The sequence below is a fragment of the Puma concolor genome, chromosome A3, assembly GCF_028749965.1.
Source record: "Puma concolor isolate L17-30 chromosome A3, mPumCon1.1.hap2, whole genome shotgun sequence".
Taxonomy (NCBI): Eukaryota; Metazoa; Chordata; class Mammalia; order Carnivora; family Felidae; genus Puma; species Puma concolor.
In genome coordinates this window covers 77,586,533-77,612,365 of record NC_141669.1, presented here as the reverse complement: position 1 = coordinate 77,612,365, position 25,833 = coordinate 77,586,533, and the positions used below count along the sequence as shown (strand labels likewise).

Here is a 25,833-nt window from a genome sequence, read left to right as displayed (position 1 = left end):
CTCAGGTGCCCCTAAATATATATTTTAGTGTTCATTTATTTTGAAGGGGGAGGGAGGGCAGAGGGAGAGGGAGAATCCTAAGCAGGCTCTGCACTGTCAGCGCACAGCCCAGCGCAGGACTCCATCTCATGAACCATGAGATCATGACCTGAGCCAAAATCAAGAGTCAAATGCTTAACTGACTGAGCCACCCAGGTGCCCCAAGATTCTGCTTTTTAATAAAATCTCTGGGTAATTACCACACATATCAGAGTTTCAGAAGCACTAACCTAGCAAGTCCTTTAGTAAAATCACGTTGGCCTCAGCCTACACTGAGAACCTCACTAACAGCTTTCCCCTGGTTTCATTTTTCTAATGTTAGAGGTTAGGTGATACAGTTAGGATAAGACACCAGCTGGCCCCTCGTTTTCATACTGGACATAAACCTACATGAGCCCAGAGAGTAAATGGACACAGGAATTAGCATGGTCAGGCTGCTAAGAAGTTAACAGGCAAGAGGTTCTGAACTGCCTGAAAAGACAGAATTCTACCAAGGATATGATGATTTGTGCAAAACCGCAGAGAAGATCTTTTGTTCAAATACTGTAAAGCAATCGCTTGTTGCTGTGAGGGGTACAAAGACGAATGAGCCAAACTCCATTAGCGGTGGTGTTCTTATTTAACCCATGGGCTGACCAAGATCAGAGTTAGCTCCAGCATGTTCAGTAGAGGTCAGTGTGGGAAGAGGGGAGGGAGTGTAAAAAAACAAAATATGACTTCATTCAAGTTGTCTTTCAAAAATGCTCTAAAATTTCCCAGTCATGATCCTAACCCTCGTATGTGGTTCCTTGAACTAGAAGCTTCCTTGACCTTCTATTTCTGTGATCCAACCTCAACTCTGACAGAAGCTCCAAATATCTTCGGGCCTGGATTCCAGTCCCATCACATCAAAACTGGCCTCCCTGAGGTCATCAAGGTTGCCTCCTTGCTGCTGTATCTGGTGGGTACTTTCCTCCCAAAAGCATTTGATACTGTTGCCTGCCTTGCTCTATAAATCTCTCTCCCTTGGCTTTGATGCCACTTCATCCTCTTTGTTTTATCCTGCTGGTCTGGCTGCTCCCTCCCAGCCTCCTGTGGGTGACACTTAGGGTTCTCTCCTGGGCCTTTGGCTCTTCTCATGTTATATATTCTCAGTAAGCAACAGCAAGCACCAACTTGCCAGCCAGCATGCAGGGGAGCTGCCTTGCATGTGGATTCTCCAGCTCTGCTCAAGCCCTCAGATGACTGCAGCCCAGCAGGCTTCTGACTATAATCTCATGAGACACTCCAGCCAGAACTACCCAACAAAGTCTCTTCCAAATTTCTGACTCATAGAAACCCTGAGAGATAGTAATGATTTTTATTGTTTTAAGCCACTTAGTTCTGGGATACTTTTTACATAGAAATACATAGCTAACCTCTTTTTAAAGATATCTCAACTTTATTACCTATCAACTCATTAGTCATTGACCAGCAGGATGAAAAAGTTTATTCAAAAAAAATAATACAAGAAACTGATATGTATAATCAGTGGAAAATAAAAAGAAGAAGATGCAAAGTTAGACACAAAAATGCTAAATGTCCTAGAATATGACACCAAAAGTATAGGTAACAAAAGAAAAAATAGACAAATTGGACTTCATGAAAATTTAAAAATTCTGTGCATCAAAAGACACTATCCGCACTGTAAAAGGGCAACCCACAGAATAGGAAAAATATCTGCGATCATGTATCTGATGAGGGATTAATATCCAGAATACATAAAGAGCTTTAAAACTCAGAAACAACAACAGCGACAACAACCCAATTCAAGATTGGGCAAAGGACTTAAATAGACATTTCTCCAAAGAAGATATATGAATGGCCAAGCAGCACATGAAAAGATGCTCAACAGCACTAAGCATTAGGTAACTGCAAATTAAAACTGCAATGAGATACCACCTCACACTCTTTAGGAAGGCTACTATCAAAAAATTGGAAAACAACATGTGTCAGTGAGGATGTAGAGAAATTGGAACCCATGTGCAGTGTTAGTGGGGATATAAAATGGTATAGCCACTGCAGAAACAACAGTAGTTTCTTAAAAAAATTAAAAACAGGGGCGCCTGGGTGGCGCAGTCGGTTGAGCGTCCGACTTCAGCCAGGTCACGATCTCGCGGTCCGTGAGTTTGAGCCCCGCGTCAGGCTCTGGGCTGATGGCTCGGAGCCTGGAGCCTGTTTCCGATTCTGTGTCTCCCTCTCTCTCTGCCCCTCCCCCGTTCATGCTCTGTCTCTCTCTGTCCCAAAAATAAATAAACGTTGAAAAAAAAAAATTAAAAAAAAAAAAAATTAAAATAAAAAAAAAAAAATTAAAAACAGAATTACAATATGACCCAGAAATTCTACTTCTTGGTAGAAAAAGTAGAAGAACTGGGGCGCCTGGGTGGCTCAGTTGGTTGAGCATCCGACTTTGGCTCAGGTCATGATCTCACAGCCTGTGAGTTCGAGTCCCATCTCAGGCCCTGTGCTGACAGCTCAGAGCCTGGAGCCTGCTTCGGATTCTGTGTCCCTCTCTCGCTCTGCCCCTCCCCTGCTCATGCTCACTTGCTCTCAAGAATAAATAAAACATTAAAAATTTTTTAAAAAAGAAGAAGAATTCTACTTCTTGGTAGAAGAATTGAAAACAGTTTCAAACAGATATTTGTACACCCATCTTCATTGCATTATTCACAATAGCTAAAATGTGGAAGCAACTCAGGTATCCTTTAATGGATGCATTAATGGATGAACAGAGCAGCAAACATGGTATAGTTATCAATGGAATTTAAAAGGGCTTTAAAAGGGAAGGAGATTCTGATACAGGCTACAACATGGATGAAGCTTGAGGACATTATGCTAAGTGAAATAAGCCTGACACAAAAAGATAAATACTGTATGATTCCACTTTTATGAGGCTGGGTAGTCAAAATCATACAGACAAAGTATAATGGTGGGGCTGGAGGCAAGAGGAATGGAGAGTTATTGCTTAATGAGTGTAGAGTTTGTTTTACAAGATGAAGGGCTTTACAAGAGCTTTGCAAGATGGATGGTGGAGATGGCTGCACAACAATGTGAATGTATCTATTACCACTGAACTGTACACTTAAAAATGGTTAAGATGGTAAATTTTATGTGTACTTTACCACAATAAAAAAAGAAAACAAAAGGTTAATGCCCTATAGGGCAATAAAACCATGACCTTTGGAGTTATCTTCCCTAAACAGACAGAAATTGTTTATAACTAAATAGTCCTCTACAAGGGAGCAAGCAGCCCAGAGTCTGGGTCCCAACTGATAGCAAATAATGAGTCAAATATATTTACCCTCCCCCGGAATGTTGGGTGACCCTAGGCAGGCTTACATTAGACCATTCTGTTGTGAGACTTTGACTATCTGTCTTCTTTTGCTTCACTAATAAAGATTTGACAAACAGCGCCGTGTGAGGTAAGACACCAATGGAATCATATGTCATTTTGTGAAATGCTAACATACCACTGATTCAACACATATTACTAAGTACCTACTATGTGGTTAGTCCTATTCTAGTTGTTGAGAATACAGAAAGAAAACAAAACAAAACAAAACAAAACCTCACTCCCAGGTGAATTTGCAGTCTACTATGAATTCATGGCCAGTATAACAGGATAGACATTGTTATAAAACTATGATTAGGTATGATCACAAACCAGCCCATGAGCTCCCAGATCAAGGCCTCCCACCCACTGTCCTGCTGAGATGTGCATGAAGCATGACACTGGCCTGTGGGACACCCTTCTGAGAATGTGAAGTCATTCTTTGTTGTGTGCCACACACCACTCTAATCCTACAGAAAGAAGACAAGCAAAAAACTACAGGAATAACTCAGGTTTTCTTATTTTTAAAGAAGAATGTAATAATTAACAAAAGGAAAATTAGAAGGACCCTGGATGTCACAGTACATGCATATAGTTAGAAATTTTGAAAAACTGGAAATAGGAACTGACAGGAAATCTCAGCAAAGGGTTAACACTTTTTGTCACTGAATTCCTTCTCATTTAATCTTAATGCTACTATTGCCACCCAGTTGTTTACTTGCTGTGGCAGGGGAATGGCTATGGATTTAACTCCCAGGACAAATGAGGCTGACCGTGCTTGACTTTTGCAGACTTGTGTTACCCACTGCTATTACAGAGAAGAACGCAAGTAGGTAGTGCCAGGAAATGTCAACAATGCAGTGCAAACAAGAACTCAACCAGTCTGAAGAATCTTTTACCCTGAAGCCAGTCTGTCAGAATCTTTTACCCTGAAAGTGTATGGGATAACCTAGTGTAGTAGTGGACCCTGTAGTGTCCATGCAGATCCACTTGTCAGGGTCAATGCTGAGGAGTCAACAGCTGTGATCCCCATGGGCCATTGCCCTCAGACACAAGGATCTGCCTCTCTGGAGGCTACACCTGCCCAGAGCAATGACTGGCTGATGTAGGGACACAGAGACAAACAGTGAATTCAGCCTCAAGTGTAGATAACCCAAAATAGAGAAGGAGGATAAAGTGGGAAATGGGCACAAAGATAGCCTCAGTGAAGTGTGTAATATTTAATTCCTTAAAAAAAAAGGATGTGATGAAAAGATGCTCAACATCACTCATCATCAGGAAACTACAAATCAAAACCACAATGAGATACCACCCCACACCAGTCAGAATGGCTAAAAATAACAACTCGGGAAACAACAGATATTGGTGAGGATGTGGAGAAAGGGGAACACTTGCAGCGTTGGTGGGAATGCATCTGATGTAGCCACTCTGGAAAACAGTGTGGAGATTCCTCAAGAAACTAAAAATAGAACTACCCTACGACCCAACAATTGTACCACTGGGAATTTATCCAAGGGATAAAAAAAATGCTGATACAAAAGAGGACACATGTACCCCAATGTTTATAGCAGCACTATCAACAATAGCCAAATTATGGAAAGAGCCCAAATGTCCATCAACTGACAAATGGATAAAGAAGATATGGTCTATATGTACAATGGAATATTATTCCATGATCAAAAAAAATGAAATCTTGCCATTTGCAACAACATGGATGGAATTAAAGTGTATTATGCTAAGCAAAATCAAAGAAAGACAAATATCATTTAACTCATATGGAATTTAAGAAACAAAACAGATGAACATAGGAGATGGGAAAGAAAAAATAAGATAAAAACAGAGAGAGAGAGAGAGAGAGAGAGAGACAAACCATAAGAGACGCTTAAATACAGAGAACTGAGGGTTGCTGGAGGGGTGATAGGTGGGGGGATGGGCTAAATGGCTGATGGGTATTCAGGAGGGCACTTGTTGGGATCAGCACTGGGTGTTATATGTGATGAATCACTAAATTCTACTCCTGAAACCATTATTACACTATATGTTGACTTGGATTTAAAAAAAAAAAAAAAAAGGACATGAAGCAAATACGGTATAATGTTGATGTTAAGATTTGATAAAGCCAGATGTTAATACATGAACTTTCTTTATTCTCTACTCTTGCCTGTATATTTGAAATGCATCATAAGAAAACAAAAAACAATGGATATGGGGCTAAGTGGGTATCTTTGTGCTTAATTTTTTTCCTGCCCCTGAGCACAATATAAAAATCAGGGAAATTGTGTTTACTGAGTACTTCTACATGCCAGGCACCATGTTAGGGGCTTTCCATACTTTGAAATATGAATTAACTAATATGTTAGGCAGGACTTTATTTTTTTTTAAGTTGATTTATTTTGAGAGAGAGACAGAGAGAGAGAGAGACAGACACTATGTGAGTGGGGGAGGGGCAGAGAGAGAGAGGATCCCAAGGAGGCTCTGCGCCGCCAGCACAGAGCCCAATGCGGGGCTCGAATCCACGAACCTTGAGATCATGACCTGAGCCAAACTCAGACACTTAACCAACTGAGCCACCCAGGCTCCCCAGGAGTTTATTCTTTTCCAAGGATCTTTCTAAAGGCGTCACATTAGTACCAGATTCCATTCAGTCAGACATGTCATTTGATTTCATTCTAATACCAAACTTGTGGCCCTCTTGCTACAACTTAAACTTCCCAATGTGTTCAAAGCAAGCCAAAGCCTTTTCTGAATGCTCACTGAGAACATACATTTAAAGTACTTCCCAAGCTTACCTGAGCTCCCTAAGATGCACAAGATCTGCCCACTCTCGATGTACAAGGAGACATCCTTGAGGATCTGCCTGTCCCACTGCTGCCGGCAAGATGTAAAGTCCCACCAGGGTCCAACCTGGTGACTTTAAAGGAAAGGAAGTGTGGGTTCCAGAAGGGGCCAAACCCTTGTGCCTCAGCACTAATCCCAGTGGTCTCTGGACAGGTTCTTAAATGTGGTTGGGGTTCAGTGCCTCTCTCTTAAGTGTGGTTGCGGTTCAGTGCCCCTTTCTGTGGACGCTGGCAGGTAGTAACCGAGAAAGCTCATCTGTGTAAAACGCCTGCCTGGGAGCTGCTCTGAATACCAGCTCTCTCTGGCTGGGTGGGTGGGACATAGCAAAAAGGACACTGTTTATTCCTTTAGTTGATCCTGTGTTCCTTCACCAGACTTCATTACCGTTTGTGTTGTAAGTATTCCCCAAGCCCTCTCCATCCCCATGGGGCAGGCTGTACACGGGGGAACACAAAGGAAGGGGTAAGAGGCCCAAAGCTTGGGCACATGGCAGAGCACAGCTGCCTCACTGTTAGAGCTTCCATGTCCTGCCATGGGCAAGAGGGGGGCCATTCACCATTGTTCATTTACCACTGGCAGCCCTTCCCCTCTCCTCTCTCCACCCTGATCCACTGAGGGAGCCCAAAGCCTCCATGTATGCTCCCCGTTAGCAAGGAAAGCCAGCAGAGGGTGTGAGAGGCCCACTCACCTCAGGCCATGACCACAAAAACAAAGCCCAGCCTCAAGTTCCCAGCAGGAAGAAGAGGCATCAACCTTACCTGACACTGTAGGAGGCATGGAGAATGCCCAGGCTGTGTCGAGGCCTTGAACAAGCTGTAGGAACCTCCTCTGGGGAGCTCTGGGGGCCACTGTTTACTTGGAGCCCCAAGGACCCCACAGAGGTCAGAGATGGGAGTTCAGTCATGGCCAAGAGGCAGAAGAGGTGAATTTTTGGGTGGCCGGACCCTTCCTGGGGGAGCCCCAACAGAGGAGTGAGCAGCACAGTGCCCTGCTTGTTCCTCACAGGGCTCTGGAGTCCCTCTCCAGACCTTTGCAGCAGCTGGACTGGGGTTTGGCCACGGATGCCATTATCTGATGTACCTTTACCCAGAGCATGTGCACTATCTTGGCAGCAGGCAGAACACACAGCCTGTGTTTGTAGGAGGGCCTGCCTGAGAGGAGTGCTGGGAGGCACAGTGAACCAGGGCCAGATATTGCCCAACTCTGAGAAAGAGAAAACACTGGCACAGTCAGGTAGCAGCTAAGGTGAAGGAAGCCTCAGCAAAGTGGCACAGACACCGCTGGGCCCCATGGCTGAGACAGTCCCAGAAGACAGAGGGCTGCGGAACAGGGCTGCTCCCCAGGATGCCTCCGTGAGTGATGGGCAGTCACCTCAGTCATGGGGGTTGGGGGCAAATCAGACCTTTCTTTCCTCTCTCCAGAACTTTGTTTTAACTCACCACCAGGACCACAAGCAGAGGGAGAACATGGCAGCAGGACTCTACTTCCTAGGCATCAAAGGGCTGAGGGGAAGGGATTCAGGGGTCAGGGGTGGGTGGGGGGTCTCTGAGGTCACTTCCTGCCCTAAGGCACACTCCTACAGGGAAATGATGTTCCTGTTTGTTACTTGGGCTGATGCAGCTTTTTCTGAATGAGACTCCAAACAGAGATGTGTTCACACACACCGGGGACTCTGCAGTGTTTCCTTCATCTGTGTGTCTGTCAGGCTCAGAGTCTCAGAGGCAGTAAACTGATGACATATGATGGCAGGCAACTTTTATGGGAATAACAATAACATGACCACAACAGGCAGATATAAGACCCCAGAAAGAGGTGAAAGGGACAGACAGCAAGTCAGGGGGCCAAGAGGTTGGGGTACAAGTTCTCCACCCAAGTTACATGGAGAAATGTTTACTTGAGAAATGGCCTTTGACTAAAGTAAGGATGTGGGTGGGATTTGAAGCAGGAGGCTAAACTGGAAGACAGAAAGGAAGCACCCCACCTCATCCCAGCCCACCTTTCCATCTTGCCTGCTGTGGGGAGGAGGGAGAGAAAGACAAGAAAGGTCTGCGGACTCCACACCCAAAAGGGAAGGCCACGGGCCAGTTGGTCTGTCCTCACCTGCTAGGATAGGACTTCAACCCAGTCCATTCCTAGTCTGCCCTGCAGCCATAACTAATAGCCAGCTCTGATCTGGGAACATGGCCAGCTCCTGCCGAGAAATGCCTCGTAGGAGCTGACTGCAGTGCTCACAGCCTGAACAGTATATAAAGTCAGTAATGGCTTTGGGGACATTTTCTGCCTAAAAGGCTGACAAATCAGCTACCACAGCATGGAATGCAAATAACTGCCCAAATCCAACATCTGGGAAAGCCTGCCATTTCCAATTTCCTTTTCTCCAATTCTGTAACTCAAGGTTCCAAGTGATAATCTTCCCCCAACAAATATGGCACCTAGAACAAGAGGATGGATGAGGGATACATATCTTATGTCTAGTTATTTTAAAGTTATCAAGCTAAGAACTGTTAAGTTTTTATCTTCCTATTTTGACATACCTTCCTCACAACCTGAAAGGCCAAATGTAAGTTTAGAAATCCTAGGGCCTTTTGGAGCAGCAGCTAGAATGTGGTGGCACAGGGGAGCCGGCTTCTGGCTCCCTTCTCTGTACCCTTCTCTGCCCACCCCTGTGCTACAGTCTGTCCCCCTTCTCTGCACACCCCTAGTGGAACATGTGACTCACACACCCCTATGTGGTCACGCCATCCTGCCTACCCACATTCCATTCGCTCTCCACAGACAAATGCCCCTTGGGCCTGGGGTGCCTGGAGTGGCAAGTGCCCTTGGCCCACAGTCCATGGGCAGGAGTGTGGCCAGAGGAGGACTAGAGGGGCTCAGTCCTCAGGACAAAGATGTGTAAGATCTGGTCTGAGCATTTTAATAAAGGCCCAGGCTCATCCCCTCAGCCAAGAACAAACCCTGCATGTTTTTGCACAGACACTGAGTCATCAGCACATCACTACTACTCAAGGGCATGGATTCCTCATCTTAGAAAAAGGAACTTGGGCTCTGTGCTCCCTAAGTTCCCTTCTAATTTGTGCTTCTGACTCAGGCATTTGATCAGAAGTTAATACAAGGAGAAATTACAATGTAGCCCAGCAGGAGCTGAACAGGTTACCTACAAATAAACCTGCTTTTGCTTTTTTGGATGTCACCTGTCAGAAATTTAAGTGATATTCTGACAGTCATACTGATTAAGATGTCAACTGAATAGATATTTAAGTATTTGAAAAATACAGAGAATTTGTCAAAACCTCAAAACCTAACAAATCCATCCTGGGAGTCAAGGAAATACTTAAAAATGGAGCAGAGGCGGTCTCCAACCCAGAAATGAATTCTCTTCCTCTGAAAGTTGTGCTGCATGTGTAGCTCCAGGAAATCACAATCCCCCCTTTTTATTTTTAACGTTATTTTTGAGAAAGAGAAACAGAGCACGAGCCAGGGAGGGGCAGAGAGAGAGGGAGTCACAGAATCCAAAGCAGGCTCCAAGTTCTGAGTTGTCAGCACAGAGCTGGAGGCAGGGCTCAAACCCACGAACCAGGAGATCACGACCTGAGCCAAAGTCGGCTGCTTAACCAACTATAGGTGACCCAGAAGTCATGGTCCCTTGATGGCAGCTGAGGTCCCTGGCTGCCTGTGCCCAGCCTACTTAGCCTAAGATGAGGGGGTACTGCCCACCCCCCAGCAACAGGGAGCACCTCTTTCCTTCCTTTTATCTGTCTTCCTATTGTGACACCTCTTTCCCCAGGGCCCCAGCATGGTCCACCTTTCCAAAGCACTTATCTGGAAAGTGGAACCCACTCAGGCATTAGGTCACCTGCACATATTGCTCCAGAGCCCAAAATGTCCAATGTCCCTTTCTTAGCTGCCCCTCCACTTGAAATATAACCTGGCCAGGTGTTAGTTCAAAGAAGCAATTTCTGAGCTGAGTCATATCTTATATCAATTGACTTAATGTCCCTCCTGCAGATGTTTACTTTTTATAACCAAACAAATAAGCATCTTATGTTAGCTCAATGAGTCTCTCAGTAATTGCCAGAATTTCTGACAGTTTAGTAGAATTAAATGGAGAAACTAGGCAGTGTGAGTGCTAGTGGTGGAAGTGGTGAGCAAGGGTCAGGTGCAGGGTTGACCTGCCTGAAATTCAGCACCTTCTGTAGCTGGCCTTGATCTCCCCCAGGAGAGATCTCCCTTTCCATCTCTGAGGGCACAGACCTTCACCCCTCCTCCATCTCCATAGCCAGCTCCTGCCTTGGAGGCATTGGCACTTGAGGGGCTAGGTGGGAGTACTACTCTGGAGTTCTACTCAAAGGTTCATCCTCTTAGATGGAAAACAAACTTTGAGATAGTTCAGATCAGCTGAAAAAACAGTGAACTCTTATGTACCTGCAACTTAACTACCAAGAACTGTGAAGTTCACTCCCCTCGTTCTTCCCTGTACCCTTCTCTCTTGCATTCCTCTCTATTCCACAGAGATAGCCCTTCTGCTAAAGTAGGTATTCACGTTTCCCAGTTTCTTCTGTATAATTTAGGATCTTTATGGTAATAATTCTAACATCATAAGATAAGTAGCCATGGTCTGCTGTTTTCATACTGCCCTGCAATTCTGGGGACTACTCACTGATAGTTACTGTCATAGATGATCACTGTATTGATCCTCCATTTCTGTGGTCCTTTCCAAGGACTTCTGACCTCTGCCACTACAGGGGAAGTTTGACAGAGACTTTTGGAGGCTATTTTCACATAATGTAAGTCATTTTATTTTCACACAAAGCACATGTAGGCATTGTGTACACAGTATAAACATACCCTGAATGGATGCTTGAGGTCAGCCTGCTCTACACCTGGCCTGTCTTGCTCCATCTTGACCACCTGTCCCATTCATTAAAATCTAAGCTTTTCTAGGGCACCTGGGTAGCTCAGTTGGTTGGGCATCTGACTTTGGCTCAGGTCATGATCTCATGGTTTGTGGGTTTGAGCCCTGCATCAGGCTCTGTGCTGACAGCTCAAAGCCTGGAGCCTACTTTGGATTCTGGGTCTCCCTCTCTGCCCCTCCCCTGCTCACATTCTGTCTCTGTCTCTCTCTCAAAAATAAACACTAAAAAAAATTTTTTTAATCTAAGTTTCTTTGCATGATGACAGATGGTAACTACACATATTGTAGTGACTTTGCAGTGTACACAAATCTTAAATTGTTGTGTTGTGCACCTGACACTAACATAATGTTATATGCCAATTTTACCTCAATAAAAAGTTTAAGTTTCTCAGAGAACCATCTTTTTCACTGTCATATCCCAAACTCCAAACTTGTAGCATCATGTGGGCTCCCAATAAGTATTGGATGCTTGCTTGCTTACTTGACTGAACACATCAGTGCGTGAGTGGCAGCTCTGAGGAGGAAACATCATGGGGTCAACTGGAACTTGTTAAAAAATACACTTTTTCCTGCACTAAGAAACAAAAGGAAAAATTGCATGCATTTAAAAACGGAAACCTGATGGGCACCTGGGTGGCTCAGTCAGTTAAGTGTCTGACTTTGGCTCAGGTCATGATCTCATGGCTCGTGAGTTTGAGCCCCACGTCAGGCTCTATGAGGACAGCTCAGAGCCTGAAGCCTGCTTCAGATTCTGTCTCCCTCTCTCTCTGCCCTTCCCCACTCATGCTCTGTCGCTCTCTCAAAAATAAACATTAAAGGGGTGCCCGGGTGGCTCAGTCGCTTTGAGTGTCTGACTTCGGCTCAGGTCATGATCTCACAGTCTGTGAGTTCGAGCCCCGTGTCGGGCTCTGTGCTGACAGCTCAGAGCCTGGAGCCTGCTTCGTTCAGATTCTGTGTCTCTCTGCCCCTCCCCCACTCATGCTCTGTCTCTCTCTCTCTCTCTCTCTGTCAAAAATAAACATTAAAAAAAATAAATAAAAATAAAATAAACATGAAAAAAATAATAAAATAAAAATGGAAATGTTAGTAGGCAGGTTCTTCTTCTGGGGGAGCCTCAATAATTTAAATGACTGAATTGATAAAATAGAAGGAATTTAGATATGCTGATAGCTAATACCATTCAAAGGTATCAGCGATATCACAAAACATCGATTTACTTGATGTACAAATACAACATCACTCCAACAACAGCAACAAGATATTGACAATGATGATGACATAACAATGGTGCTTCTTCCAAAATCATCCTCATTAGAATACTCTTCGTTAGAATAAGATGCTTTTTTTTTTTTAAATTTTTTTTCAACGTTTATTTATTTTTGGGACAGAGAGAGACAGAGCATGAACAGGGGAGGGGCAGAGAGAGAGGGAGACACAGAATCGGACACAGGCTCCAGGCTCTGAGCCATCAGCCCAGAGCCCGACGTGGAGCTCGAACTCACGGACCGCGAGATCGTGACCTGGATGAAGTCGGACATTTAACCGACTGTGCCACCCAGGTGCCCCAAGATGCAACTTTTCTAAGGATTGTGTCTTCCAAATATTGAACACTAGTTTTTTGATAGCTGTATCCCTTCACATACCAGGCATGTGAAGTCTCTTTGGCATCAGGAAATAGTAAGTCAGAGGCAGGGAAAAGTTAAGGACAAGCCCCAGCTAAGGTCTCCCCAAAGCATAGCAGCTCACAAAGCTCTCTCTAGTCCAGAGTCTGGGTCTCATCCACCATAGGGTGCCTGGGTTCGGGCTCCACCAATTTGGGGTTGAGGTTCTCTGGAGCCAGGAGCTGTGCTAAAGGGAAGCCGCAAAGCTCCCTCTGAAGGGAAAAAAAGATTGCCCTCACGGATGCTCCTATTTTCTCAGAGCCCTTGGGCTCTATCTGCTTAAACCCATGTTGCCAGTTCAGGATCTCAACCACACTAGCTGCTGCTAGCTCTCACCTCTTGGGTCTCCTCCCTGTTTTCTCCTAAGTCCTAAGTGGCTTTTGAAGAAGCCCCTCACCTGTCATGTTTCTCAGCAGGGCCTCCAGGACAGCTTGTTCTCCTCTGAAAATGACAACAGCCTATACTTCACCTACAGTGGCCAGTCCAACACCTTGGAGGTCCAGGATCTCAGCTACCAGGTAGAGGCATACCTGAGGACAAGGTGGGAGGAGTGGGCAGGGAAGGCCAAATGATTCCCCAAGTGGAAGGTAAGGGTGAGCCCATCCTGAGGGCCCTCTGCCAAGCTGATGCCTCACATGTTGGGTGAAAGTACCTCAAGACTTCCTTCAGCTATACATACTGTAGCTGGAAGTTGAGAGGCATTAGAGAAAAGACCTCTGTTAAAACATAAAGAAATTATGTGACCCTGTTGGGGAAAAAACAAATCTCTCCAACTTTAACTTCAGATTTTGAAGTAAGTTTAGACTTTTGGGATAGTTACAAAAACAGTACAGAGTTTCCATGTAACCTTTGCCCAACTTCCCCTGATGTTAACATCTTGCATACCCAGAGCAAAATAATGAAAACCAAGAAATTAACAATGCCGTGACGCTATTCGCTAAACTACAGACTTTCAGGTTTCACTAAACTATAGACTTTCAGGTTTCACCAGCTTCGTGTTTTGTTATTTGTTTGCTTGCAAAGTACACTGTCCCTGGAGCTAATAAAAGATCCAAAGTGCAAGGACTCCTGGCCTTTCAGAGGCTCTGAAGGCCCCCCTGGTCAGATTCAAGACCCCATTTACCAGACCTCCTTGGGGGTAGACCCCTGGCAGTTCAGATGGAATACGCTGGGGGGGGCAGAATGGTAAACTTCAGAGGCCCAACTCTGGCCTCCTGTGAATGTGAATTAGGACAAGCTAATGAGCCTCACCATAAGCATTTTCTGTTCTGCCACTTGTTAGCTGTGCGACCTTGAAAAAGTAACTGCTCTGAGCCTCACCTGTAAAACAGCGATTATAATGGTACCTATGTTATAGGTCTGCAAGGAGGACTGAATGAGATAATAGAAAGAGATTTACACAATGCCTTGCACGTAATAAACATTTAACAAATCATTAGTAAATTATCATTAACTGAAGAACTGAAGACATTGTTTTGCTTTATGTTTTCATTTCCATTCTGCTATTACACATGCTTCCCATGTCTTAACTTCAGACTTGGAAATGGCAGCTTCAGGTTCTCAGCATGGTAGGTGGGGGCCCCTTAGGCCTTTTCTGCAACAGCAGGAGGATGTCTTCTGTACAGTTGAACAGAAGTTGCTGAAACCCTCTATTCAGCCCTCTGAAGAACCTTGCAATATCTCCCCACAGGTGGACATGGACTCCCAGGTGCCCTGGTTTGAGAAGCTGGCTCAATTCAAGATGCCTTGGGCATCTCACAAGGATTCTTGTGAGCTGGGCATCCAAAATCTGAGCTTCAAAGTGAGGAGTGGGCAGATGCTGGCCATCATAGGGAGCTCAGGTACCATTAAGGGCAAACAGTGAGGCGATGGGTTCTGTCTCTTCTGGAATGCAGAATGGTCCCTCAGACAGATGGATGCTTCTCACAGAATTCTTTGCTGACTAGTAGAATAACCACAGCAGATTGGGTGAGAAGCACAGGTTCTGGGTCAGGTGGACCTGGGTTCAAATCCCAGTTCAAGTCCCTCCATTTACTAGCTGTCAGATAGCTGCCATCATTATGAATCATGAGTGTGACTCTTGAAGCTGCATCCAGAGCAAAAACCTTTCTAAGATCTTCAGAATTGAATGTTCTTCTCAGGGGACTCTTCCATGCCAGGGGCATTCATTCACTCTTCTCCCACAACCTGGTAGGCACAGCACCCACCACAGCTCCCACTTCTTTGAGAGTCCCTCCAAGTCTTAGTGCAGCCTTCAACCATCTGCAAAGATCCAGAATCTTGGAGTGCCTCAGAGTGACTTCTGCAAGCCAAACTTAAAATTATGCAATGCTAAAGCTGAAAGGGGTCTTGGAGAATGGTGTTCACTCTCTCCACTGTATTATTTCTTTCTCCTTACCAGTCTGGAAGCCTCTTTAATGGAGGGTTTTTAAGTTATCTGGTCCTCAGTATTTCTAGAGTGTCCTCCTGTCCCCCACCCCAACATATGAACACCTTCATTTAACAGAGGGGGAGACTAAAGTCTAGACAAAGTGAGTGATTCACCTAAGGGCATACATTTAATGCAGAGCTGGAACTAGAACTTTGGTCTTCTGATTCTCATATCAAGGTGTTTCTCTTTTAGATGGTGTTAGACAGAACACTTTATTCTTTTTAATTAATCATTTCCAGAAGTAAAGATTACTGAACTTTTGAACATCTCCAATTTTTTAGTCTTCCGATAAGAAAATTCTGTTTATTGTCTAACCAAAGATCAAACAAGATAATGTATGTCAATGCACTTTGTAACTGAAATAACACCATAGGTCAAGTCCTGCCCACTTTTGGCTCTGCCTCTGCAATTCTTATCTAAAAAAGAAAACAGACACTTCAGAAGCCAATTTTGTTTTTGTTTGTAACTCCTGGTGGCTTTTCCTGTTATATTTGCTTTTCTTCATGAACTGAGAATCTGGGAGATACACGGGCCTTCCAAGGCACTTCCATAAAGCCTAAGAGTCCCCACAATTAATACTCGCTACACAGGACTCTGCAGCTGTTAGCATCCCTGAGGCAAGTGAAGTTTGGAGAGGCTGAGCAGTCTCCAGGACTCTTGACTCTAGGTTCAGTGTTGTTTAGCTTCAGATTTACTTGACTGAAATTATTTAAATGATTGCTTAGAAACACTTATCAATTAGGGGCACCTGGGTGGCTCAGTCAGTTAAGCAGCTGCTCTTGGTTTTGGGTCAGGCAATGATCTCATGGTTTGTGAGTTCGAGCCCCACATCAGGCTCTGCACCACTAGTGTGCAGCCTGCTTGGGATTCTCTCTCTCTCCCTCTCTCACTGTCCCTCCTGTGCTCTCTTTCTTCTTCTCTCTCAAAATAAATAAACTTTTTTTTTAAACTTATAAGTTAAATTAAAAAGTTAATTTATAAACTTTTATAAAAACTTTTTTTATAAAAACTTATAAAGTTAAATTTAAAACTTATAACTTATCAATTATACTTCCTGAGGCTTAACAAATAAAACAAATAATGAAGATTCATCATAATTTATAATAAATCCAAACAGCCTCAGGCATTTTGGCTGCTTCTGTAGAATCAGCAGTAGTGGCAGCAGTGTTTGCCAATGAAGAAGTTTACGGAATTGGAGATTCCAGCCAACTGAATGCCTTTGGTGTTCTCTCCTGATTCATGGAAGGTCTCTCCAGTTGCACTAGGCGGTCTCCACAGCAAAGGCCACCCACACCTCTCCTAAAGTGCTGTTTAGGAAAGTGGACTTCCCACTTGGGACTGGGAATCCCAGTGTCCCTGTGAATACTGACAAAGTCCCCTGCCATCTCAGAGCCTGGATCCGCTAGTTGAGCGGCTTGAACCCCCGACATTAATGTACCTCCAGCTCCCCAAAGGTGCTCAAGATGGCTGCAGGTGAAAGCCCTGGAGCTCCAGGTGCTGAGGCTGACCCATCCGGGTCCAAGAGCTGTGCCACTTTCTCTAGGGCCTTGGTCACTTCTGAAAGGACAGAGAAGTCCAGGGTGGCTGAAAGAGTGTGCGGGCAGCCAGGGCTTCCAGGCTAGCCCCCGCAGCTCTGCTCTCAGGAGGTCTCTGGTGGCTTCGCAGGGTGTGGGAGAGCCTCTTTGCTGGACGTGATCACCGGGAGAGGCCACGGCGGCAAAATTAAGTCAGGTCAAATCTGGATCAACGGGCAGCCCAGCACGCCTCAGCTCGTGAGGAAGTATGTGGCCCACGTGCGCCAGCACGACCACCTGCTCCCCAACCTAACCGTCCGCGAGACCCTGGCTTTTGTTGCCCAGCTACGCCTGCCCAGAACCTTCTCCCAGGCCCAGCGTGACAAAAGGGTAACTGCCTGACTCTGGTGACCCCAAGAAGCCATGACATCCTTCCCCCTGTCGACCCTCCCCCCCTGCCTCAGGGCCCAGTCACAGGTCAACTCTGAGCAGCCCAGCTCGCCATCCTTCCATCGGTACCCTGCCCTCTGTCCGCCTTTAAACCCCACATCCTTCTGTAAGCCGCCTACGCCCTGGCCGGGTCCCTTCACCGCACAGGACAAAATGTGAGAGGAGTGTCTACCTGTTTTCCGGTCCTCCGTGTGGGCAGAGTGCCCTGCTGTCCTGTCCCCAGGTCGCGGCCACGTTCCCAACATGGCGCCGCCCTCGGCGCGTGAGAGCCAGTCAGGATATGCAAAAAAAATGCGGGAGCAAACACTGCATGGGGCAGCGAAGCCTACAGCACAAACCCACCCGGAGGGGGTGGGGCGGGGGGCAAGGGTGGGCAGCCGCTTTCTACTCCAGGACAGCACCCACGTAACCCGGAGCGAGGCGGGCAGCGCCGCGCCTAAAGCTGGGTCCTCCCGCGCAGGTGGACGACGTGATTGCGGAGCTGCGCCTGCGCCAGTGCGCCCACACGCGCGTGGGCAACGCGTACGTGCGGGGCGTGTCTGGGGGCGAGCGGCGCAGAGTCAGCATCGCGGTGCAGCTCCTGTGGAACCCAGGTGAGGGGGCGGGGAGGAGGCTGGACAGAGGCGCCCCAGTGGCTTGGCTCCCACCGGCCACAGTCCTGCCGGCTCACTAGGCCCCTGTCTCCGCTGGGAAGGAATCCTCATTCTGGATGAGCCCACCTCCGGCCTCGACAGCTTCACGGCCCACAACCTGGTGAAAACGCTGTACCGCCTGGCCAAAGGCAACCGGTTGGTGCTCATCTCCCTCCACCAGCCTCGGTCTGACATTTTCAGGCTTTTTGATTTGGTCCTCCTGATGACGTCCGGCACCACCATCTACTTGGGGGCAGCCCAGCACATGGTGCAGTATTTCACAGCCATCGGCCACCCCTGTCCTCGCTACAGCAACCCTGCAGACTTCTATGGTGAGCCCCCAAGCAGCGCCCCCATCCCTCCTCCCCCCGAAGCCCCACCAGGGCCTGATGGAGAGCTTCGGAGGGAAGCTCTCAGAGGTTTCAGGGGAGTAGGATATAGGAGCAGGGCGGCCCAGCGGGCTGGAGAATGTGTGTCACTTTGCCGAGTATCAAATACTAGAAACAAGGGCCCAAGAAAATCCTGCTTCTGACATAGCCACTCTTGTGTGCATGATAAGAAACCTGTGAGTTCCAAAGCGGGTGATGGGGGGATAGAATTCAAGAGGGTTTGGATCAATTTTCTAGAATTGTGGTCTTTATTCAGACTCTTTAGGGAAATTTAGGATACCTAAGGTTAGGAGGCCACCAGGAAATCTTCAAGCTGTGCCCTGGTGCCCCCACAGAGGCAGGGAGCCTGAAAGCACTGCATGGTGGAGGGACCCCAGGGCCCGGAGAGTTCAGGGCCTTTTGGAGGTCTTGGTCAATGAGGCACTAGGTCTGAAAATTGCTTTGTCACCCCCAGAAAGGCCTTCCTGCTGAGGGTCCTGAGCCCTCAATCATATAGCCCTCAGGGAAAGCGGAAGCTAGTTCCTGGAGAGATAGTTCCTTCATTCCTGGAGAGATAGTTGCCTTTACAGGTGTGTGACCTGAAAGCAGATCCCTGGACCCTGAATGCTGAGGCGTGCCATGGCTGCTGGCCAGGCCACACAGCTTTACCAGGGCGGCTGGGGGGAGGGGGCGGGGAGACAGTAGCTGTGGCTTGTCCAATATGTCACCTGGAGCCCCAGCCTTCCTCCCAAGATGGCCCAGTGTAGCAAGGCCTCACCAATAACCATGACAACAGGGACCATGTCCTTGAGGGCAGACATTGGGCCCAAAGGCACCAAGCTACAGAGGGTGTCCCTTTGACTCTCACAGCCCTGTCAGGCCAAGGCCATTTCCATCCATACAGATGAGAAGACGGAAGTCTGAAGAGTTAAACCTTTGGCAGAGAATTTGTAAGACGCAGAACTGGGACTCCCAGCCAGTGTGTCCAGCCCCCAACTTGACTCCTGGCCCTGGGCCCACATCCTCCTGTCAGCATCCAGTGCTCTTCCCCACCCCAGGGGGACTCTCTCCAGTCTGCCAGCCCTTCCCCTGTGCACTCACAGCGTGTGAACTCACATAGAGGTCACCCTCCCTCCCAGTGCTCACGAGCCAGCTTGGCTTCCTGGCAGCGTATCATCCTGAGGCTAGCCATTTCCAGATAAAGGGGGCAGAGGGCATCTGTCAACCTGGCCATGGGAGTAACATGCAGTAACTCCAGAGCGGGGTTACCAGAAGTCAAATGCCTAGAACAGACCTGAACAGAAGTTTTTCTTTATTTTATATTTTTATCACTTTTGGTGGGGGGCTCTTGCCTACCACCTACCAATCTGGGGTACAGGGCCTGGCAGTACCCAGAGAATCTGGTGTTCTGATCTACAGCCCCGCACATCGAGGAGACATGTTGCATTTTACAAGACCGCTCCTAGACATTATGCTGCCATGGGACATGTCATGAAAATGGTAGGAAGGAAGAGACAGAGGTTAAGAGGAGAAATGGAGGGAGGTGAGCCACCCTCCAGCCTGCAGTGAGGCTGGGTTCAGGAGGGTCCTAGTGGTGACTGGGTGGATGTGCCTTTCTGACATCGCAGGAGCCCCATGAGAGTAGAGCTGTGGCTGGGACTACCAGATGCTCCCCACAAGTAACATAGAGGTGGGTGCACAGCAGCCTGGTTCTCCAGCTGGTCATGCCAGCTCCTTCCCCTGGAGGGCGGTGACAGCTCTGCTTAGAGTTGGCCAGACATTGGCAACCTCCAGCCAAAACATTCTCCCCTTCTAGACAGGTTGCTTAGGGAGCCAAATTACTAATCTACAGTGAGAACTAGAATTTCCCAGTGCCCAGACTTCCCAGCTGTCCTATGGCCAGCCTCCCTTCCCCTCATGGGTAGAAGGCACACCTGGAAGGCTGAGTCCCTGTCACAAGCTTTAATGACTTGAGCTGGAGTCAAGGCATAACTGTGCCATGACCTTTGGCTCCAAAGGCCCACTGCGTCCTGTCCTGTCCTAGGGATGTCCCCATAATGAGCCTGGGTGTTGGGATGGAGGCCAGGGCCCACAGGGCCTGTGCTGTTGCCTTTTCCCTGAAGCAAGCTTTCCCCTGAAGTGGATGTGGCTAGGCCCAGCACGGGGGAGGCCAGCCCTGGGTATCTCTCTGCCTCTCTCTGCTTTTCCCATCACTTCATGGTCCACCCTCACAGGGTGGGGAGCATGTCCCAGAACCTCCAAGGGCTGACCAGTGTTGTGAGCTGGCCTTGCAGTGAGCTCCTCACCTGTGAGCAGGTGCAGAGACCTGGCCACACATGGCCCCACATCCTCTACTTACAGTGGACTTGACTAGCATTGACAGGCGAAGCAGAGAACAGGAAGTGGCCACCAGGGAGAAGGCTTGGTCCCTTGCAGCCGTGTTCCAAGAAAAAGTTCGTGGCTTCGATGACTTTCTGTGGAGAGCGGAGGCAAAGGAGCTGGGTGAGGGCACTTGCCTGGAGAGGTAAGGCAGGCCAGGGCGGCTCTGGGTGGAGAGCTCCTTGCAGAAGGCAGCCGCCCCCATGTCCCATGACACCCTCTGCCTCTTGACAGCCAGGCCCTCCCCCAGGACACTCACCAGCCCCTGACTTCCACTGAGCTGCCTGGCCCTGTGCAGCAGTTCACCATGCTGATCCGGTAATTATCTGCCATTTCATCCCACCACCACCTCCCCTATCCCAGACCTCTTTATTGTGTCAAATTAAGCCCTTTCTATATAAAGTGAATTTGAAGGAGAAAGCAAAAGGTAGAATTTTTAAAAACCAGTATCGTCAAGACTAGCACTAGCTCTCTCTGTATAATACAGAACACTCCTGTTACTTTTATTCTTTAAACAAAATCAAAATGTTCTTACTGGCTGAATGATTGTAGAAATTACATAGGATCATTATGAAAAATTCAGACAATACAAGAGAACCTCAGTGGAAGGAGAAGGTTTCCTGTTAGGCCAGCCCTCAGAGTAAACGAGACCCAAGTGTTTGGTGGGTGATATTCCCATGCACACAAGCATTGTAATTCATAAGTGGGATCATACTCTGCATATGGTTCTGTAACCATTTTTTTGTTTTTGGTTGCACATAGAATAGGCCTGTACCTGTCATCCGGTTAGGTCTTCCTCAGCATTCCAATCTAGCCATAATTCATTTTCCTGCAAACTGTATATTGATGGTCAGATTTTTTTCAGGCTTATGCTATGACAAGTAACACTGCAAGAAACTTCCTTGTAGGTGCATCTTTACACACTATTTCCTTAAGATAATGTGTTTAAGTAAAATTGCAAGGCTGATACACTGACAGTAAAGTAACAATTATTTATTATATACATACGGTGAGACAGATGATTTCATCCACGATCTCATTTGAGCCTCAGAATCCTTGCGAGGGGGGTACTGCTATTGGGTACTGCTATTCCCCCATTTTATGAGAGAGTAAAGTGAGGCTTTCATCCCTGCATAGACGGAAGGACATTGCTAGTGTCACGGGGCTGGTGTATGTTATTCCCTTGGCACCTCTCTTGTTTTTTAAGTCGTCAGATTTTCAACGATTTCCGAGACCTGCCAACTCTCCTCATCCATGCAGCAGAGGCCTGCCTGATGTCCCTGGTCATTGGGTTCCTCTATTATGGCCATGGGGCCATCAAGCTCTCCTTTATGGACACAGCTGCCCTCTTGTTCATGATTGGAGCTCTTATCCCTTTCAACGTGATTCTGGATGTCATATCCAAATGTGAGTGTGCCTTGCTCTCTGTGACCCACACCCGGAGCAACCAGAGGACACGGTGGTAGTCACCCCTCTGAGCTGGTCCAAGGCCGACCTCTGTTCCTCCAAACTCCTGGGGAGAATGGGTTTGCTGACTGTTTTCACCATGATTGTGAAATAAAAGAAGATGATGATTTTTAAGGTTCGCACATTAATATTAGTATGCAAATGAACACAGATTGCCAAACAGTATTAGACATTCCTATAATAGCGGGATTTATATTTGACAGCAGTTCAGAAGTTACAGAATTACAAACACCTTAAATTAGGATGGTTTAACTCTGCCTGCTTTTTAAAAATAGGACACATTTAGGCCACAGGAATATTTACAAATGTGCTAAAAGAGACTCGAAAACAGAAACACTGAAAATTAATGTCACTTTTTCATTCTCCTTTTCTCCCCGTTTTTAGGTCACTCAGAGAGGGCAATGCTTTACTATGAACTAGAAGACGGGCTGTACACTGCTGGTCCATATTTCTTTACCAAGGTGACTGGTCAGGGCTGAGAGCAAGTTACCAGGTGGGGGGGGGGCAGGGACAGAGAAAGCTACACTGCATTGTACAGAAGCTCCAGAGTAGTATTTTGCTGAACCAGGGGCCATGCATCATCTATGCTTGCTGCTGTCATGTTCCCTAGGGGGTTACAGAGACTTGCTATTTTTTAAACATTTACCCGAAGACCAGGACTGTAGACCAAGAGTGACACTTTCCTGGTCAGCAGAAATCTGAAAAAAGAAAAGAAAAGATGGGAAACATCCAGCATACTTTACCTCTCCAGTCTCCCCACATCTCCAGGAAGCAGGTCAGCAGGTGTTACTGTACTTACTTCCAGGAAGTGGAGGCTCAGAAATGTTATGCAGCTGTCTCAAAGCCCCACAGCTATTTGGTCTGGGCAGGCAGGGTGGGGACTTTGAAACAGGAGAATAGATACACAACTGCCATTTTCACCAGGCCACGCTGCTTCCGCGGGGGAAACTGTTCTGAACTCTCCCAGATGGAGCACGTGGCATCTGCAGTGGGAAACCAGCAGTGAGCTCATGTTCCAGGGTCCCATGGGCCCCTCACGGGCCCTCCTGCTTCAGTCTGGCTATTAGCAGGAGGGAGGGTTGACATCCTTGAGGGTTACACTACCTTCAAACTCTTAAAGAACAATTGGCAATGAAGGCATTAGCTCCACGTCCTTGCAAGGGCTATTCTTTGCAGATCTTAGGGGAGCTTCCAGAGCACTGTGTCTACATCATAATCTATGGGATGCCCATCTACTGGCTGGCTAACCTGCGCCCGGGCCTGGAGCCCTTTCTACTGCACTTCCTGCTGGTGTGGCTGGTGGTCTTCTGCTGCAGGATCATGGCCCTGGGTGCCGCTGCCCTGCTCCCCACATTTCATACATCCTCCTTCTTTGGGAATGCTCTCTACAACTCCTTCTACCTCACCGGGGGCTTCATGATAAGCTTGGATAACCTGTGGATAGGTAAGGCGTGCTCCCCTCCCCTGGTCAAGCTTTTTGAGGCCTTCCGGGGTTGGATGAAGCCTATATTCACTTGGGGATGAGGACTCATCACTTAGATCCATTTAAAGCCTGTTTTTTCTGGGAGCAGGTATCCTTGCCAACTGTCCTGCGTGTCAAAGGAATGTCTCCATGAGAGGGTGCAGATGGCACCTTCTCATATCCCTCAGCTGACACTTGGAGGCCACCCTTGACTCTCACTCTCCACATTCACCTGGGAGTCAGGTCAATTCTGCCTCCCACATCTTTCTCAGATGTCGCCTTGCCTGATCTCCCCCAGCCCTGGCCTTACTGTCTGGTGTCAGACCACAGCTATGGTCTCTGTGACCCTGATCCTTCCACATCCCTCTCGACCCTTGCCCATGGAAAGGGCTTTTTGTAAGGCGGAAATCCATGTTGCTGCTTTGCTTGAGTCCTCTAGTTAGGGCTGCTGACTCTGCATTGCCTCCACCTAGCTCTTCTGAAGTCCCCAACACCCTCCATGCACTCACATCTGAGCCTGTGAGGCTCTTCTCTGTAGGGCGCCATTCCCCCATTTCCACAGCTGCTCTCTTTTGCCAGGCCTTTCCTGACCATTCGGGCCAAGTTTTTTCCTTCCTCCTACTCCTAGCTCTGTGATACCACCATCGGGTCAGGGTACAGACTCAGAAATGTCAGTTGTACCTCCATGGAGCTGAGAACATGCTGGGACATTTAATAAGTTACTCTCTCAAATTGTTACCAATCAAACGTGTGGTGACTCCTGTAGCCACTTGGCCCTTCTGTCCCAATCCATGTCCCAAGCTGCCCCTCTTGCCCTTTTGCCCTCTCCCTGCCCTCCTGCTCCCTCGGGAACCTTGCTGCCCTTGCGTAAGAGCCACCAGGGCCCCGTCTCCAGGAGTGTTTCCCAGGGAGCAGGTGGTTAGCCTATGTGAATAACATGAGTCTCGCTATTTTCAGTGCCCGCTTGGATTTCCAAAGTCTCCTTCCTCCGCTGGTGTTTTGAAGGGCTGATGCAGATTCAGTTTAAAGGGCACACTTACCACATGGCTGTCGGCAACCTCACCATCCCTATCCGGGGAGACGTAGTAAGTAGCTGAGGCCTTTGACTCTAAAAAGATAACATTCATCTGAACGTCTTCTCAGTGGGTTTACTGATGTCTGTGTCCCCAGATCCTCAGCTCCATGGGCCTGAACTCATACCCGCTCTACGTCATCTACCTCATCCTTATTGGCATCAGTGGTGGCTTTGTGATCCTGTACTATGTGGCCCTGAGATTCATCAAACAGAAGTCCAGTCAAGACTGGTGATTCATGCCCAGACTGCTGCTTGCTGGTGGGGACTCTAGAAGACCCTTCAACTGTACTCCTTTCCTTCCTCCCAAGGAGCCCCATCCCGGGCACCAGGAGGACAGCACAGGGAGCTCAGCTACACCAGCCCTCAATGTGCAGTGGCACAGGCTGGCCACAGGATGGCAGTAGAATAAAGACAGTGGAAGGGGATTTCTGATCACTGGCCAGAGCTTGCGATTTCTGGGAATGAAAACCATACTTGGGGACATCTACAATGTTGCTAATTTATTTCCTTTTCGTATGTATTTATATAGGCAACTCAGTGCAAGATGGGAGCGAGTTAGGAATGAATTGAGTAGGCTGTGTGAGAACTGGTAGGATCCATAGGAATCAATAACAATGCCTAGCAAAATGTTTGGCCTCGTCTTCCAGGATCCTCAAACTCTGTGTTAAGTCACTCTCAATACAGAAGATGACCTAAAACATACCAGTGAGATGCCATTCTTTTTGTGTGGGATCATGGGCTCCAAAAGCCAAACTGAACAATTAAAGATTTATTGAACATCTGATCTATACCAGGGACAGCTCAAAACACTTATGTGGAGGGGTATCCTAGAATTCTCAACCCTTTGAGGGGTGGTATCCCATTTTATAGATGAAGAAACTGAGGCAAAAATTCAGTTTGCTAGGTAAAGTCACATGGCTACTATGTGGTAGAGTCCAGTGTGGGGGTTCGAAAGCCTTGGAGGCCTTTAGGAGTTGGAGGGCAAAAGGCAAGTCCTGAGCCACTGTAAGGCTTGGAAATTCTAAGAAGGCTCTAAAAGATGAAGATGGTTGTAGAGGCTGTGTGAGCTCAGCCAGGCCTCTCAGAGTTGCCTCTCACTGGCCCTGGCTGGGTCTGAGGACCAGTGTTGAACCTTTCACAGTGGCCAGGGTACGGGATAGATGACACCCAGGTTACGTGCTTCGTTGCCTGGGCACTGAGGACCATCTGATCCAAAACAGGAACACCAAGGGGAGCAGATTGTTCCCAAAGGAAAC

General features: G+C 47.4%; 2 protein-coding genes across 3 annotated transcripts in view; one reads left to right on the top strand and one right to left on the bottom strand.

The window, feature by feature from the left end:
* Positions 1-7,416, bottom strand: part of ABCG5 (ATP binding cassette subfamily G member 5) — a 33,473-nt gene extending 26,057 nt beyond the window's left edge. The window contains exons 1-2 of one of the 2 annotated variants that reach the window (XM_086701211.1): positions 6,985-7,416; positions 6,178-6,299 (exon numbers count right to left, since the gene is read on the bottom strand). In XM_086701211.1, the coding sequence (XP_086557337.1) occupies positions 6,178-6,299; positions 6,985-7,130 (268 nt within the window). In that variant the 5' untranslated portion in view covers positions 7,131-7,416. The remainder of the gene's footprint in view (positions 1-6,177; positions 6,300-6,984) is intronic. The other variant, XM_025932338.2, reaches the window with a different exon arrangement.
* ABCG8 (ATP binding cassette subfamily G member 8) lies at positions 7,394-25,279 on the top strand. The gene is made up of 13 exons (XM_025932002.2): positions 7,394-7,578; positions 13,216-13,317; positions 14,490-14,640; positions 16,896-17,134; positions 17,655-17,787; positions 17,889-18,158; positions 20,556-20,718; positions 20,808-20,891; positions 21,781-21,980; positions 22,425-22,501; positions 23,217-23,484; positions 24,460-24,587; positions 24,673-25,279. Exons 1-13 carry the CDS (start codon positions 7,516-7,518, stop codon positions 24,808-24,810), a joined length of 2,016 nt encoding a protein of 671 aa, XP_025787787.2. The 5' UTR covers positions 7,394-7,515; the 3' UTR covers positions 24,811-25,279.
* Positions 25,280-25,833: the final 554 nt, after the last annotated feature.